The sequence below is a fragment of the Schistocerca nitens genome, chromosome 4, assembly GCF_023898315.1.
Source record: "Schistocerca nitens isolate TAMUIC-IGC-003100 chromosome 4, iqSchNite1.1, whole genome shotgun sequence".
Lineage (NCBI taxonomy): Eukaryota > Metazoa > Arthropoda > Insecta > Orthoptera > Acrididae > Schistocerca > Schistocerca nitens.
In genome coordinates, this window is record NC_064617.1 from 212,661,130 (window position 1) to 212,678,671 (window position 17,542).

The 17,542-nt window shown below is 37.6% G+C and overlaps 1 protein-coding gene across 1 annotated transcript in view; it reads right to left on the minus strand.

Annotated features, from left to right (window-relative positions):
• Positions 1 to 1,386: 1,386 nt before the first annotated feature.
• The window catches only part of LOC126253179 (protein disulfide-isomerase), a 32,119-nt gene continuing 15,963 nt past the window's right edge, over positions 1,387 to 17,542 (minus strand). The window contains exons 5-10 of the mRNA XM_049954340.1: positions 12,592 to 12,822; positions 9,578 to 9,778; positions 3,968 to 4,138; positions 3,756 to 3,884; positions 3,396 to 3,485; positions 1,387 to 2,161 (exon numbers count right to left, since the gene is read on the minus strand). Coding sequence (XP_049810297.1) covers positions 2,111 to 2,161; positions 3,396 to 3,485; positions 3,756 to 3,884; positions 3,968 to 4,138; positions 9,578 to 9,778; positions 12,592 to 12,822 — 873 coding nt within the window. The 3' untranslated portion in view covers positions 1,387 to 2,110. The remainder of the gene's footprint in view (positions 2,162 to 3,395; positions 3,486 to 3,755; positions 3,885 to 3,967; positions 4,139 to 9,577; positions 9,779 to 12,591; positions 12,823 to 17,542) is intronic.

Consider the following 17,542-nt stretch of genomic DNA (forward strand, 5'->3'; position numbering starts at 1 on the left):
ATTTGGTCCAGTGCGACCAATCGAGCGATCAGAAATCCTTTGATTTAAATACCCCTACACTTCCAAATGCCAATGTGGCAGTGCCCCATCCTGTTGGTAAATTAAGTCGTTTTGAGTCAATCTCCAACTGTGGGAAAAGAAATTTCTCAAGCATATTGAGATATGTGCTCCATGTAAGTGTTCTCGGCAACGAAAAATGGACCATACACCTTTTCCTGTGAAACTGCACAAAACATTAAATTTTGGAAAGTCCCTCATGTTTTACAACTTTATGTAATTGTTCTGCATCCCATATTCTCACATTCACTGTTCACCTTTCCATGGAATGTTGCCTCATCACTAAATTTGGAAGAAAACTTTCACCCTCCATTTTGCTGAGAATGAAATAACTCCACATATTTGTCACCTTCATGAAGAGCTTTCAGTAGCTCAATTTTGTATCGTTCCATGTGTAAATGTCGACGCAACACACGCCAAACTGACATTGGGGGCATGTTGAGTGCAGATTTTTTGAGACTCCTTGAACTATGGTGGATTCATTCAACGTCCGTGTCAAACACTCTGGGATGGCCCAGGGATTTGATTTTACACAAACAACCTGTTTTTCTGAATTTTTCATACCTTTGTCTAATGCTCTGTGCTGTAGGACGACCCACACCATACCTAGTACGGAAGTCACACTTAACAGTTATTGTTGACCCACACAGCGCAAAACTTAAAACTCTTTCTGTTGTTCAGACACTATTTTTACTAGAACTGAAGTGGGCACACACTGCTGCTACCCGGCAGGGACCCTGTAACACTAGGAGTTTGCTCTTTCCAACAGTATGTTGTTCATGCATGTATCTTAAATAACATAATAGTTATGATTCTTGTGGATAAACCCTGTATTTCATTACCACCACATAGCTACATACATTTTATAGAAAGTAATTTGTCATTGTGTCTTACCTAATGTTGGCAGTCAACATCACCCATTGCCAACTGCTTTCTTATTCCACATTTTTCTTAACTAGCGTATGATGGCACAAGTTCTAAGGTTTTGATGCCAATATACATAATCTACATACACATTTATAATTGCTTTCAAATGTATTACCAGAAATACAGAAAGTTCATTAGTAGAAACTTAAAAACTAATCCTGGCCTTTTTGTGTGGAATTGTGAACTAAAAATGTTTTCATGAAATGTAAAACTTAAGAAATTACTGTCATTCGCATTTTCCTACTGTTCACACCATTTTCGTTAAGTCCCCTGAAAAGTGTAAAAGGGGGTTTCACTGTAAATTCTATCCATTGAAAGTGCAAAACAGATTTAGATATTTCTAAAAACAGTATATTTAAGTTAAATTGTGGACAGGTATTGCACAAAAAATAGATACAGCAATTCATTGGAAATTTTTTTACTTGCATCATCAGTAACATGGAGCAATGGAAGAAATGAGTTAAGTATCTTAACAAATGTCCCACTTTCCAGCACGGCAAAGCACTATACTGGTTCATAGAATTTTGCTGTATTAGAAATTGTTTTGGCAAACTCATTTGTAACAAAAAATACTTTTCTTTAGTAATATCAAATAAATAACTGCATTCACTACACTACAAGATATAAAAATGTGAGCATTCTTACAAAGCAACAAGATAAATGCAATAAACAATAAATTAAACATTAAAAACAATGTTTATAAAACTGGGATGGAGCAAATTACTACAGAATTAGAAACTTTTGGCTTAAAAATAACACCAAAAGCATAAAATTTTGAAAAACTATTTCAGTGACTTGGGTCTTATGATCCAAATATTTGTGCTAAGTAGATCTGGAACCTTTTGTACATCATAGGAATGATTGCAGCAACATAATGGAAGGCATACAACAGCTTTTATAGGGATGCTCCAACATTACCAACAAAATCATGAGAACTTTATAAAATATAATTAATTACTGTTAATTTGTTAGGAACATCCCAAAAGCTTATCCTCGTAAAACTATTTTACAGAAAATATCAGAATATATCAGTCTCTTTTTAATCTTACACTGGAACAGAACTATTACAGATGCACATATCACATCCACTCAGTCATTCACAACACAAAAATATGCAGACTCATTTCTACAATTCATCTTTGCGTGGTAAATCGTCATCTTCATCCTCTTCTTCAGCCTGCAAGCAGTGAAAAGAAAAAATATTAAAAAACAATAAAATGAAACCATACAGAAAAAATTACCAACCTCAGCACCTTCCAAAATTAAACAACTGAATGACATGTACAGATCCATTATTTGAAGGCAACGAATTTTCTTAGAGAAGCAGAACTTTATTCTCATATAGTAGCAACAATTTTATCAGTTTCACCACAATTTACACACACTACTGTACCCTTCTGTTGATCATCACAAAAAACAGTCCATTTTAACATTATGAATTTAATTCAATCACACAAATTCACAACAGCTACACATCTAAAATGGGGAAAGAACAAATTATATTGCCTTACTCTTGGAGGTTCTGACCACAGCTTTTGGAAAATGGAGTATTAATAAATTGTGGCATGAAGGTAATGCCCTATGTAAAAATAATGCAATCACAACTGCCCGACAGCAAATTTGGGTAAGAAATGGAAAGTCTTCAAGAATGCCTTTCTGAAGGTTTCGATCAAGAAGTCATAAGGGGAAATTTAATATATGACACTAAAGGGTTCTGGACCCCAAATTCTGAGTTAACCCACAATTAGCAGGATGTTTACTGACAATCCATCAGATTACAGTAAATCTGTTAGTACCTTATATTTTTAGCCGTCCATATTTTTGATCTGCACATGACAGTCATATTGAAATGTAAAGATTGATGAGCTTACAACTATTTAATATTTTTAATGTGTTCCTGTGGAAGAACTTTCAAATCATTCTTTCCCTTACATGCAAAATGTGCTTGTGTACATAAGGTAGCATTAGACAACAACCATATTTTACAATGATATACCCTGGGCATTAATTCTAGTACCCCTCTGACCAGTTCACACAGCGAAGATTGCATTCACTTAAGTAGCTGATCAGATTATTCTCAACTCATTTATCTAATATGTTATGTGACTATAGTAAAATAGATTTGCAATATTTCTGACATTTCATGAAAAACTGGATGCTGGTTTTTAATGGTTCACGAAGTAAGAGGGGGTTAATTCTAATAATACAGGTCACACCACTGACAATATCAACCAAATATACAGCTCTGTTTGAAAGAACCTTTTATATTCAGCATGTTTTCAGTCTATCACTCGAGATTTTTTTCCAATTACATATAAAAATCCAATTATTTTAAAAAAGACACCAAAACAAAAGAGGAAGTTATCTAAAAAAGTAATCACATTACGTAAAACACAAATGATAAGTTTTACCTCATCAGGAGCAGCTTGTCCATAGGTACCACCAGATTCCAAAAACTTTGTGAGTCCTTCCAGAGTTCTTTCACCGTTGTACTCTATGACCTACGAACAAAATAAACAAAACAGAATGAAATAAAGTCATCACAATTTTGTGCGGTGTGTGTGTGTGTGTGTGTGTGTGTGTGTGTGTGTGTGTGTGTGTGTGTGTTGAACCATTTTTTCAACTACAATATACAAAATATTTCAGTAGACAAATATGAATGAAGTTTCCTGTGTTAAGTTGTTCAGCTTTGCTCTAAGTATGTCTTCTATTAATAACTGAATTCATTCTGTATGGTTTTGTTAAATTTAATACATTACACAAATAATTACCTTGTTTTCACCTTTCGTGTAAAGTTTCAGTGTAGGAAAACTCGTTATCTTTGTATGCTCTAGTTCATTTGCTGTAGCATCCATTTTTGCTATCACAACACTGTCACTGTCTTTAAATTTCTCACCAAGCTGCAAAGAAATATTAGTTGTTGAGTCGTCGACATTTTAATTTATTTTTAAAGAGTAAACAATTTTCATAAACAAATGGTTACCTGATCATAAATAGGAGCAAGCTGTTTGCAGTGACCACACCATGGTGCATAGAATTCCACCAAGACATCTTTGGATTTATCAAATGCTATTTCATCAAAATTTGTTGAGACAAGAACCTTGACAGGTGTCTTGTCCCAATCATCAGGCAGTGTTTGAGAAAGCAGGTGTTGCTATAAACAAAACAAAATTATTACAAAAAAGAAAATAAATATATAAACACAGTTTGTGTTAACATTTTCCCAGACAGACCAAACTATTCATGTTTTTGTACATATGCAGCTCAAACATTATCTGACTGATTAGCACAGATGTAAATCACATTTCTGCGAGACTGGACAATATGCCCCCAATAAGAGGCGAAGTCCCACAGTATTGGCTGTATTGCCATTGGAACTTTTTAGTTCCACTTGGAAAATAGTTCATGGATTGCATCCATCCAAGGGATAGTATCATATGAACAGAAGCCAAAGTATTGCATACCTTGGTAGTCCGCGCTTGAGCCTCTTATTTCCAAAATTTGTAAATCACTTAAAGTTGCAATGGTTAAATATTGTTTTTAGACAATACACCCTTTTTATATACAGGAAAAAAGTTATTCAAATCAGTTCATAAATCAGACGGATGAAGAACAGTACAATAAAAACTAAAATTAACAGGAAAACAGCAAATGTTACACAGTAAAACTTCATCAAGTTTAACGTGTATACTTCCAAAGTCTTACTAAACTGTACATTTATTTTAGTCCCAAAGCATTCAATACTTTTTTAAATGCTAATTTTTTTGTACAAAACAGAATTGCTTAACACAGAAACAAAATGCAAATTTTAAGATGATCCATTAAACAATGGTTTTACCCGACAAGGTCAAGCATTCCAAATAAATGCTTTACTTGCATTACTTTCTACCAGTTTCAGTTGACTATTAGCACTTTAAGGGATACCATGATGTTGAACAAAAAGTGTGTGTCACTAACACTCAACAGTTTAAGGTAATTGAGGAGAACAAGAAAGAAACACCCTGTGCACAAAATAATGCTGCATTTAAAATTTAGTAAAACACAGATTTCTGATACTTTAAGAAACAAGGATAAGATACAGGACAAAGAGAGAAGAGAACGGGCAAACAAAAAAGGTAAAGATGAGATATGAAGAAACTAACAAGATAGTGTGGAGGGAGGGGTGGGGGTAGGGGGAAGCTACTTTGTCTGGAACCATGTTGCACAGTTAAGTTCCGGAAGTCACTACAGAGCTCGTAAATACAGTGTTTAAGGCATCTACAGGATAACTTGACAGTTACGAAGTGGAAGATAACACTGTGTGGAATGAGGTGTGGGGAAGCTGATGACCTGCAGGAAAGCTTAGCAATAGAATGGAAGACAATACTGTAAACACCAACTGCGAATTATGACCAAAAAAGATGTGTTCAATATTGATAAAACAGGACTTTTATTGCAGATTGCCTTCAAAATCTCTAGCAATTTGAGATGAAAAGTACACTGGCAGAAAAACGTCCACAGAAAGGCTCACTGTAACATTGCGTGGAAACACGCTAGGTGAAATGGAGAAGATACTGGTGACTGGTAAGGCAGCAAAATCACATTGTTTCAGAAACTTAAGATGGTAGTAAGCTTCCAGTCATATGGCGAAGAAATAAAAAGTCTGGATGGTGAGTGGTCTTACAGAAGATTGGCTGGGCTCTTTCAGTGCCAAAATGAAAACTGCCAAGTTCTCCTTTTCCTAGACAATGCAATCTGCCAACTAAGTTATCAACATGAGATTGGCTTGGTTCCATGTTCAACCAGCCACACACAATCCATGGACCAGGGGGGTTATTTACACATTCAAGTCCCATTATAGGCAATTGTTGATGCAGTCTCTTATTCTTAGTGTTAAAGAAGCCAAATGTGCATTATGCTCTTGCATGGTAATTTTCTGTCCTGGATGCTGTAAATTAGATTGGCTTGGCAGTAAGAGAAATAAAGCCCAAAACTTACCAAGTGCTTCAACAAAGTGGGGTTTGGAGGTCAAGAACATGTTTCTGTGTCCACTCGAGCTCGAGAAAATGCAGCAGCAACTGCTGAATTAAAATGTGGAACATTACATGTAGCGCAGATGACTACAGTCTAAGACTTTCTGTCAATTTACTCCACTTTTACTTCAGCAACAGATTTAATAGAAACCTACAACACAGAAGATGATCAGGAAGAAATAAAGGACGAAGAGGAGCAAAATAATGTCCCTAGCAAAATTACTATGCCAGAAGAAGCTAATGCACGCATAAACAATATTATCCCAAGCTGTCTGAACTATTGCATAGTGCAAAAGGAACTGCGAAGAAAAAATCTGAATGGTAAATACAAACAGGTTTCCATCCTTGATATGTGGTGGAAAAACTAAACTGTAAAGGAAATAAACATGGCAATAATATGTACATACATACAACAATAAATGAATTTAAAGTTAAAGAGAAACTACAGAAACACTGTATTATTTATCAATTAGTGTAACAGTCTAGTGTTCAGTTGTACAATACACTGTACAAGAACACCTACTGGGCGTGAGTGGAAGTACTTAAATGCATAATTAAAATTTGTACTTTTGTGCATGATACCTGACAAATTTTTATGTAGCCTAGTGGGTTTTGTGTAACCCAGAAACTTGTCCAATTTGGAAAATTACTTTAGTTCCATGCAATTCCAATTGGAGCACTTCTTCTATAATCTTTATGACATTGGTCTCTCACTGGCAATAAAGATTACGTGAAACTTCTGTTTTGTTATCTACTGCTAGTTCATGTGCCAAGTACACATTGTACATGTGCCTGTGTCCTACATCAGACAGTTTAAGAAACTAACCAAACAGTATACAGGGTGTCTCAAAATGTACACTGCAACTTTAATTGGTAATAGCATCCAAACTCGTTAAAATAGCCATGCTACATATGGCTTATGTGACAAACTCTCAAAGTTTTGGTTGTATGTTTCCCAGGTTTTGAGTGAAGCATAATGACAATGGGCCAAGAAAAGGCTCAGTGTGTGGAACAGTTTATTATGACCAAATCAGGCACACAGGTTGGAAGGAACTTGGGAACACAGTACAGAAAGCAATGACCATTGCGGACATTGATACACCAGAGGTATAGGTACTTTATGCAGACAGGAAATGATTTGAAGCATCATACCAGATGATATTCAACAACTGACTGACACACAACAGACTGGCAGGTGTGGTCCAATTACCTGGCTTCCTAGGTCAGGTGACATTACACTGATGGACTTCTTTCTACGGGATTGTGTCAAGGTCAGCGTCAGGGCCAGGGTCTACTGAACACCTGTCAAACCCACCAATGTTTTACAGATATAGATCATTATCGTCACTGCCAGAGCTGATGTTATGTTGTGCCAAGTGTGGCTAGAGCTCTATTACAGACTGGGTGTTAAGTGTGGCATGGAAGACACACATGTTGAAATTAATTGAATGCCATAAAAACTGTGAGGCAGTGTATAACATAATCCAGACTGTATCAATATCTTAATTAGTTTGGACACTAGAACACAAAAGCACCATACCTTTTGAAACATCTTTTACGTCAACTGTGAAACAACAAAAGTTACAGGCAACAGCTATGGAGTAATCCAGCATGATACGAGTACAGGGGAATGCAGTTACAACTTCCAACCACTATGACCGATCTTTATACAGCTAAGAGTTAAGACAGTCCATATTGCCTTCAGCTGTATCATTATGTAGATAATCTAGAACACCTTTGTATCACTTGTGGGCTCCAAAGTTATAACAATTGAAAAGAAATTAAACTAGTTTCCTATTATCTATGAAACAGTACAGTTTCCCCTGAAGTGTCATTGGAAATTTATTCCAGTAAGAAATATTAGGCAGCCACTGCCACTGGGAACTTTTAGGCTACAGATTAAGAATGCCTAATTTTTTCTTCAATGATTTATCTTCTCAAGAATAAGGCCATCAGGTTCTTCTTTATAATTAAATGGGCATTACACATAGTTTAATTACATAACAAAGAGGTCTTGCATTTTATGTGGAATCCTTCACTCTAAAGTAACTATAAGGAATAGTGGAATAAGTAGTATGCATAGCAGGAAAGAAACATCCTGTGGAAATATGTTCAAATTATGGACGGCAGAAACAAGTGAAAAACTTTTCCGCAAATGGCATCAGTATTTTATGTCCAATTAAAGAGATCATCCAAAATTATACCAGAGTTCTTTGAGAAGAATAGGAGAGACTGTGCAATTCTGAACTAATTCAAGTTTGACAGGATAGTTTACTTGGTATCTTTTGCATTTAGTTTAAGCCCCAGGTTCTGAACCCAGGAGACAGATGGCATTTAAATTGGAGGTCATAAAGTGTCAATGTGACCTCACTGCTATCTACAGCATATTTCTGGCCATCATTTATCTTAAGTAGTGCAGTGTGAGGTGTGGTGTTGTGTTTACAACACATCTTTCCCACTGAATTTGTATAATTATTCAGCCAGCTGATCATGAATATAACCAAGGGCTTTGGAAACAGTGAAGACAATGCTGATTAATGATTAATCACCAGATGATTTTGGGTTTCCGCCCAAAAGGATAAATCTGCTTTTCCACTGAATGGGCTATGTCCTGTGCCGAATCAACATTAAATAGGTTTGTGCTCTAGCATACGCAGTGTGCCATGTCTGCCCACTACTTCCACCAGGATGTTCGTGATCACTATCTGGATTTGGTTTATAACATCATAGACGACAACCAGATCATTTGTATCACTATTTTAGAAATTACCCAGCAAAATGAAGATATTCTTAGAACGAAAACAGTCTTAACACATTAAATGGGTGATAAAACAATGGAAGGATCAGGTTGGAATATCTACAATATTAGGAAAAGGATACACTGCTCCTCACCATAAAGACAACTCATTGAGTTTAAACAAGCAAACAAAAAGACTGTTACACATTTAGCTTTCATCAAAAGCCTTCATCAGAAAAGAAAACGCAAATGTTCACAAAAGCAGGTACACCTCACACACACAACCACTATCTCTGGCAGGCAGCCAAGCCACCAGAAAAGGTGCGTGAGATGTGCATGTTTGTGTGAATTTGTTTTTCTGACTAAGACTTTAGCTGAAAGCTAAATGTGTAACATTATGCCTGTCTGGAACTCTGTGTGCCATCCTTACAGTAAGTATTCATCTCTCCTTTTCTTAAGACTGTAAATGTGTAATAATACAGCACACGTGATTTTGTTTAAACATTAAAATTACAGTATTACCCTCACCAAAGAGGACATTTGACAAATCTGTTAATCCTATGACTGTCTAAATTTAATAACTTCACAGACCACCTCTTCGGCACTGTGGGGAACACATTCCAAATGCTAAACTGTTTGAAGAAAGAATCAGTGTGCAAAAATAAATAAATAAATAAATAAAATTAAAAAAAATGTACAGATACATCATAACCCGCCCTATTACTTCTCCCTGTACATTTATCTTTAAAACCGGATTTTTAAATACTATATGAAGTACCATACAGCAATGCCAAAAATCACTCAAAGGATGTTAAAGCAACATTTTCATACTTAGCTAACTCACCTTCAGATTACCATCAAGGAAGCCCTGTACAAAGTTCTTTATGTTATCTGCAGTTATTTCTGGGTCTTCTGGCTTATATTTGGCCATGTCTTCCTCCAAACGGATAAGACGCATTGCAGGTACCTCTTCCTTCTTCATACCGAAGAATTCTAGGATTCTCTGATGATCTTCCTCATCAGAATTAATGGAAACAAATAGCAACTGGAAACAAGGAATATTTTATTAATGACATGGATTCATTACTGTAAACCAACATATGGCACCAAGAACAAAAAAGTGTCTTTCACAAAGATTAAATAATTATGCATGATCTGCACTTAAGAAGTACAATTTGCAGAAGAGAATTTCATGCCATTATGAAATGAGCCTATAGACAATGTTTTAATGTAATTGGGTTCTCATCCTATCCAGCAAGCCTCAAATGATTTAGGGTTCTGGGTGACTTTTCCAATTCCCCACATTTCCTAAACCTCACCAGTCATTTTCGTTCATCCTCTTCCTTCCCCTTCAACTCTTCTGCAAGAATGGAGCCAGCGGCTCTGAAAGCTTTCACATTTCTGTAATTCTTATGCATTATTTCCTGCCGCCATGTGATGAGTAGATTCTTTTTACCAATCCAATGATATTATATTTTCAAAAACAGATTATTTTCTTTAGGACAATCTTTTAATGAGATTTTAACCTGGCTTTCCATATTCAATAACATCTGCTAAATGCAAAAAACAGAAAATTTATAATTTTATTTTAAAAGATGGACAATGGAAAACACTGACATATGCTCATGAACAGCATTAGCAGAAGGCACAGCCAGAAAGTTTGCCTCTAAAATTAAGTTTCTCCGGAACTACTACTCTCCAGTTTTTATTTGGAATTCACATTAACTTGCCATAGTATTGCAGTAAATGTGTGTATGATCTTTGAATCCACAGCTGTGATTAAAAAACAGAAAATTCAAAATAGCTACAGTAGGGTGTTATCTTGATACCAAAAAGGTAAGGACTTTTGAACAACTACATGTGACAATACACCATAGCCAAACGCTGCCATAAAAAAAACCAGTGGATTGAACTAACGCCAAAAGTGAAGCATTAACCATTTTTAATGGCAAGAATGGAGTTAACTTTCAGAGTTTTCTGTTCACAGGAAGCGAGTTACAGATGGACAAGTAAAATAGCTGCAAATTCAAAGGCTTCACTAGATGGACAAGTAAAATAGCTGCAAATTCAAAGGCTTCACGTAGAACATCCAGACACAATGGTAAAGAAATTCAAATACCATCAGGTTTATACGGAAAAGTATTGACTTTACTACATGGATTACCATGTGTTCATGTGTTTTGTCTGAGTCTATGGTGGTTTATCCAAGAAAGCTAAAAGAATCCTTATATGCCCGTGAAGTACCATGCTCTCTAAGTCAATCTAACATAACAGAATCAGGATGTATATGCTGACAACAAAAAATTCCCTGATTTTTCCCAGATTTCTCGGTTAAAAATACTCTTTCTCCCAGGGGAAAACAACCTTTCTCCGTGTTAAGTGACAGTGTGTGTTCCCTTGGAACTGCAAAACTTATCAATCCTTTGAATGGTTATTGATTTATACATGGGCGTAGAATTTCCTGGCACTTTAGTTTTCTGAAGTCAGGGAAAAAGATGTTTTGGAAATATCTTTAATGTGCAGCAACTTGTACGCTGTGTATTTTTGTATTACAAAAGTATACATTGTAATTCCACAAAACACCGCATGTTACTTTCCGAATAATTGAAATCAAGAGTTCAATGCGTTTTTGTAAGCCAGTCATAGCTCATGTCATGTAATGTAATCTCGCCAGCCAATGACAGCGGCTATTCAGAGCAAAGGACATGTGATGTAGTCAGACAACAGCAACATCACTTAAGCAGCACAAACAGGGGAAGTTAATACTTTAAATTAACATACATAGTGTTGCTACAAGAAAAGAAAAGCTTTTACATATAATATTTGTCTCTACGGTTAATAAGCTGCAACAGAATCTAAGCTTTCACATATAATGTTTATCTTTTTTGCACATGTTGTAATTTAAGATACATCACACAAACGTGCCAGTAAAATTTTTAATAATGAAATAAATGTCTGATTTAGGGTTCGAAATTCTTCTAAATGGCTTGTCATCAAAGAGCTGATTTTGAAATTAGAGTCAAATGCTCTAACTTGAGAAATTCATGGTACATTCTCGCACATAGTTCAACTTAGGTAATAGGAAATTTACTTTGAAAGTAACACTTTTCAAAGCACCATTCGCAATATTTTCCTGCAATCTGTTAGAAACAGGCTCGTTTTAGCAGTTGCCAGAGAGCGCAGATAACAGGTATCATTGCACTTGCGCAGCTACCATGACGTAAAACATTCGTGTAAAACATTAAAAGTTAACTGGTTATGGCAAGGAAAGTTTCTGAAGAAGAGAAATTTGTTAACACCAAGTATAGATTTAAGTGTCAAAAGTCTCTTCTGAACGTATTTGTACAGAGTGTAGATACGTATGGAAGTGAAACATGGATGATAACTAGTTAAGACAAGAAGAGAATAGAAGCTTTCTGTACTGAATAGAATTGGGGAGAAGAGGAATTTGTAGCACAACTTGACTAGAAGAAGGCATCGGTTGGTAGGACATGTGGTGAGGTATCAAGGGATCACCAATTTAGTATTGGAGGGAAGCATGTAGGGAGACCGTGGGATGAATGCACTACGCAAATTCAGAAGGATGTAGGTTGCAGTAGTTCTTCGGAGATGATGAGGCTTGCACAGGATAGAGCAGCAAGCAGCATGGAGAGCTGCATCAAACCAGTCTCTGGACTGAAAACAACAACAATATAATTAAGGATGTTTTTCTGTGTACTATTTTATTTTTTCCAACAAAGTGAAGCACAAAAGGGCATTTTTCTCAGAAATCAGAATAAGGTGATAGCCCACTTTATTACTCTAGTATCTGTAAATAAGTAAGAAAATTTTGTTCAGTGTAAGAGATGCAGAAATTACCTTTTCCCGGAAGTCCTTGGCAGATTCACGAGCAGCATCCAAGTATTTATCAAAATGTCCAGCCTCCTTCGATAAGAATATAAGAAGATGGCTCTTAATTTCACCACCAAAAATTTTCTGGGCAGTATCATGATTGAATTCCACTACTAGTGGAAGAGACTGAGCTGCCACAAATTTCTTTATGGCTTGTTCTGTTACCTCACCATCCATGACAGCTTTGCCTTCATCAAACTGAAAAGGTAGGATTTTTCATTAGTGTACAATGAAAACTGTTTCTTCTAAAATAGGTGAAAACTGACAAAACAATTGTTACAACAGAAGTTGTCACACGTACTTCAAGTCAAACAGGTAATTTGTTGAGAAATGTATTTTGCTTTTATCAACTTTAAAGGAAAAAACAGCTTCATAGAGCTTTTCAACGAGTAGTTCTAAGAAACATCTTACATATTTTTAACATCACATCTTTAAACATATACCTTTTATTTTTTATAATATTGTCATCAATTGCACTGTATTCGGAAAATACCTCAGAAGATCTACATCTATATACATACTCTGCAAGCCACAATATGGGATATGGCAAAGGCACTCTCAAACAGAGCAAGGGAAAAATGTCTATATGCTTCCATACAAGCTCTGATTTCTTACCTTGTCTTCGCAGTGCTTACACAAGATGTATGTTGGTGGCAGCAGAACCGTTATGTAGCCTGTCACAAACGTCAATAGTGTATCACGAAAAGAATGTCTCCTCCCCTCCAGGTATTATCATTTTAGTTCACTGAGTGTTTCTTTAATACCTGCATGTTAACTTAATCTACCAGTAACAAATCTAGCAGCACACCTCTGACCTGCTTTGATGTCGTCCTATCATTTAAAGCAGAAAAGGGTCTACCACACATGGGTTCTAAAATGCACACCTTGCGAGCTATGTGCACTTGTTCAGTGGGGCTGATGTTTTTTGCAGTAACAAAAATGAATAAGGGCTCATAGTTCTTAAGATTCGAATTTTAGATCCTAAATCTACTAGACTAATTTTGCTTCAAATAATCGGTCCAGTCATATCCTTTAATACTGATCATTCCTTAGAGAGACTCTGTAGATGAGCTACATCTGGCTAGAATCCTCCCAATAAACCAATAGCAATATTTTGTCTTCTCTACAACTCACATGGCTTGCTTGTTTAATTTCATTTCAATTTGTAATGTTACACCTAAATATTTAATCGACATGATTTGTCAAGCAGCACATTACTAATACTGTATCCAAGCAGTAAAAGCTTGCTTTCCAACTAACCTTCAATTATCTACATTTTCCCCACATTCAAAGCAAACAGCCATTCATTTCTCAAACTAGATATTCTGTCCAAGTCATCCTGCAGTCAAATATGACACTGTCTCTTACACTACAGCATCATAAGTAAACAGTTGTGGACTGCTGCTCACCCTTATCTGTCAGACCATTTATGTACAAAAACAAGAATGGTCCATCACACTTCCCTGAAGCACTCTCGACTATACCCTTGCCTCTGATTACCACTCACCACCATGTACAACACACTATGTTGCACTAACTTAACGAGTCTCTAAGCCACTCACATCTAAGAACCTGTCTCATGTACTTGGATCTTTATTAACAGCCTGCAGTGTGCACTGTGTCAAACTGCTTTCCAGAAATCTAGGAATACAGAATCTGCCTCTTGCCCTTCAGAAATTGTTTGCAGGTAATTGCGTGAGAAGGGGCAAGATCAGTTTTACCCGAGTGACATTTTCTAAATCTGCACTAATGTGGACAAAAGCTCTTCTGTATCAAGGCAATTTACTAAACAAACTTTGAATTTGCAGTAGATTTTATGTATATTGGTCTACAACTAAACTGGCCAGAGATCTCGCTCGCATCTCCAAATCTGCACCTGCAGTAGGTAGAGTGAATGGGAAGTAAGTGCTCCTCTAGCCAAACAGCCGGTCTCTTCATTTCCCAGGACACCCAGATGACTTGGGACCCAGATTAAGAGCAATGAGAAGGCAGCGTAACAATGGTCAGCAAAAAGGTCATGAACAGCGAAGACCGAAGTGTAGCAAGAATACCATTGGTCAGCAGCCTGCTCACTGAATCAGTACATATTAAAACATTATCATAGGAGGCAAGTTTAATACAATGGAGGGCTCTGGTAACAGCTGTCAACTCTAACACACTGCAAATGGCATTAAAACTGTTGGTGCAAAAACATCCTGGAACTCTTAAGAACTAAGGTCAGAGAGGCTGAAAGGTCACGGGATGGGTAGTTGGGTTGGGGGCCGACAGCTTAGGATCTTCGAAGAGAGTAGATCTGGGCAGGGGAAAGTGAGGTGCATTCAAAATAGTACCCCCCCCCCCCCCTTTCCCTCAAGGGCAGAGGTATGTGGTATGATCAAGGAATTGACAAATGGTGATTGAATAGGAGACCATGAGGTGGTACCATCAAATCTTAAGAGGGAAGATCCCCACTTTGGCAAGGAGACTATGGGACTAGTCCAGAAAGCACCAGTGGCCATACACATGCCTCCGTGGTGGATAGGGTCTAACAGTTTAAAAGCTGAAGGAGCTACTGAGCCATATACCTGGTAAACATAGTCCAAAACATGGATACAAGTAGCATGATCTTCACCCCAAGATGTTGACACAACCATAGAGATAAAACCTGACAAATAAAAATCTGTAGGGGCCTCAAATGGCCCCAGTCATGGAAGGTAAGTAAAATGTGATGATGCCAAAGCTGTGTTGTGCATCTTACACAGATAAAAAAATTGCAATATGATGGCATTTAGGAAAATGCCTGTCAGACTACTGCTTCTCATCTAAGAAGCTGGATGGTCATGGCTCGACCCTCCCAGAAGCCACATTGATAGGGGTACAAAAGGCCCCAAGATTCGAGAACCTAGCACAGTCTACAGGCAACTATCTTACAGAGCATCTTACGGAGTACACTGGTCAGGCTAATCATCCAGTAACTGTCAAGAGATGTTGAGCTCTTGTGTAGTTTAAGGAATGGGACAACTATACATCTTGCCATTGCAAGAGGAAGGCACCTTTGAGCCATAGGCAATTGAAGACCAAGTAGATGTTGCCGTATCTGATTGCGAATTGAATATGAATGTGGGGTTGCATCAGGGGACGAAGCAAGAACACGAAGTAGTTCCCGTCAGTGAAGGTTTCATTATAGGACTAATCGTGGTACGGAGTGAAACGTAAGAGGTCTTCAACTTGTTGCTTCTATAGTAGAAATGTAGCCAGATAGGAAAAGGACACCAATACTGTCGCAAAGTGGGTTACAAAGCGTTCCGCAAGAACCAATGCATATGTACAAAGACCACTGTAGGACAACAGTTGTTTATCATTGGCAGACCGTAAGACCACGAAGTTCAGCCCAATTTCTTGGTCCAACTTTTCACCAGCTGACAGTAGAAAGAGGGGGCTTTAAAAAGGGAATTGCAGTTCCAACAGCGTGAACGATCATTTCAGATGCCTTGCACAACCTCATCAATACAACACAACAGATGTGGCAAATGTAACAACAGGTACATACAAAGGCCAGCTGGCTCTGAAGTGCACAACATGGTTGTCAGTCTGGAAGTGGCAAGGAAACTACAGGATCATCAAGAAGTGGTCACTGTCACAAAGGTTATCATTTAATGACCAATGTAGCAAAGCCACAAAATTTGGGGAAGAGATCATTCAATCTCTACCTGAAAAGATGCCATGAGGAACAATGAATTGAGGAGGAGAACCATCACTGAGGAGCCACAGATAATGGTATGTGACACTACCAGATTAGACAGCCCCTGCTGGACAATGTGGTACTCTCCCCAGGGAGTGGTGTGTATTAATATCCCCAAGCAGGAAAAAAGGGAAGAGTAGAAGGATGTTGGGTTAATATGGTCAATTCAAATAATTAAGTGGCTTACCTGGGTATAGATAAACACTGCAAATAATAATTGCCGAGGTCATGTACAGGAACACCGTTACTGCTTCCAACGAGGTACAGAAGGGAATTCATTCACTGACTACATCTGAATGAATCAATGTACAGGCCCCTCCAGATACCCTCTCAATAACAGCATGGTTCCAACAGAACATACAACAAACACAAAGCATCTGAGAATGGTCATCAGTTAAGTGCATTTCTTGGGGAGCAATGCAAACTGCAGAAGAAGAAGTAAGAGGGTGTAGTTCTGGCAGGTGACAGTAGTACTCATGACAATTCCAAAATTATTGTGTGCCTAGTGGGCAGGTTATACGTGAAAGGGGGCCAGGAGGACGTCATGCAACAGGATCATCCACTAGGATGGAAAAACATCCACAAACCAGATCAAAATCTGTAAATGTAGGCAGATATGGTACAGCCAGACCCACCAGAGGAGCCTTCTCTTAATTCTTATTCTTCTTTCCCTTCATACTTTGGTGGGTAAGGTTCATTCAAGGGGCTAACCACATTGAGCAATGAGACAGATGAAGAGCAGACAAGCCTGGGATCCACAGGCCCTGCCTCTCGCATCCACTGTTGGTGCTGGGCCTCTGTTCCAGGTGTTGCAATGGAAAGGCATCCTGAGAGGGAGCCCTGTCACCTGTAAACACTAAAGAACAACACTTCTCCACCCAGGTGCAGGAAGTGTTCTCATAGGAGGTACCGTGGGAGTGGAAGGTGATGGGAGAACTGGTTTGAGGAAAGCAGATGTAGGGAGGCAATGATGATTATGATAGTGTAATTGACTGTCATATTCCAAAGGATGTACATGTTCATCTTTCTTCTGTGTCCCAGTATGTGACAGACAGAGAACAGATTTTTATTCCTGGATCTTCTGTTCTTTCTTGAAAACTGGACAAACTGGTGAACGTGGAGAGTGATGTTCCACACTGTTTACATTGAAAAGTCAGTGTCCAAAGGACTATCTGTGGGGTGATCATCCACAGTTGC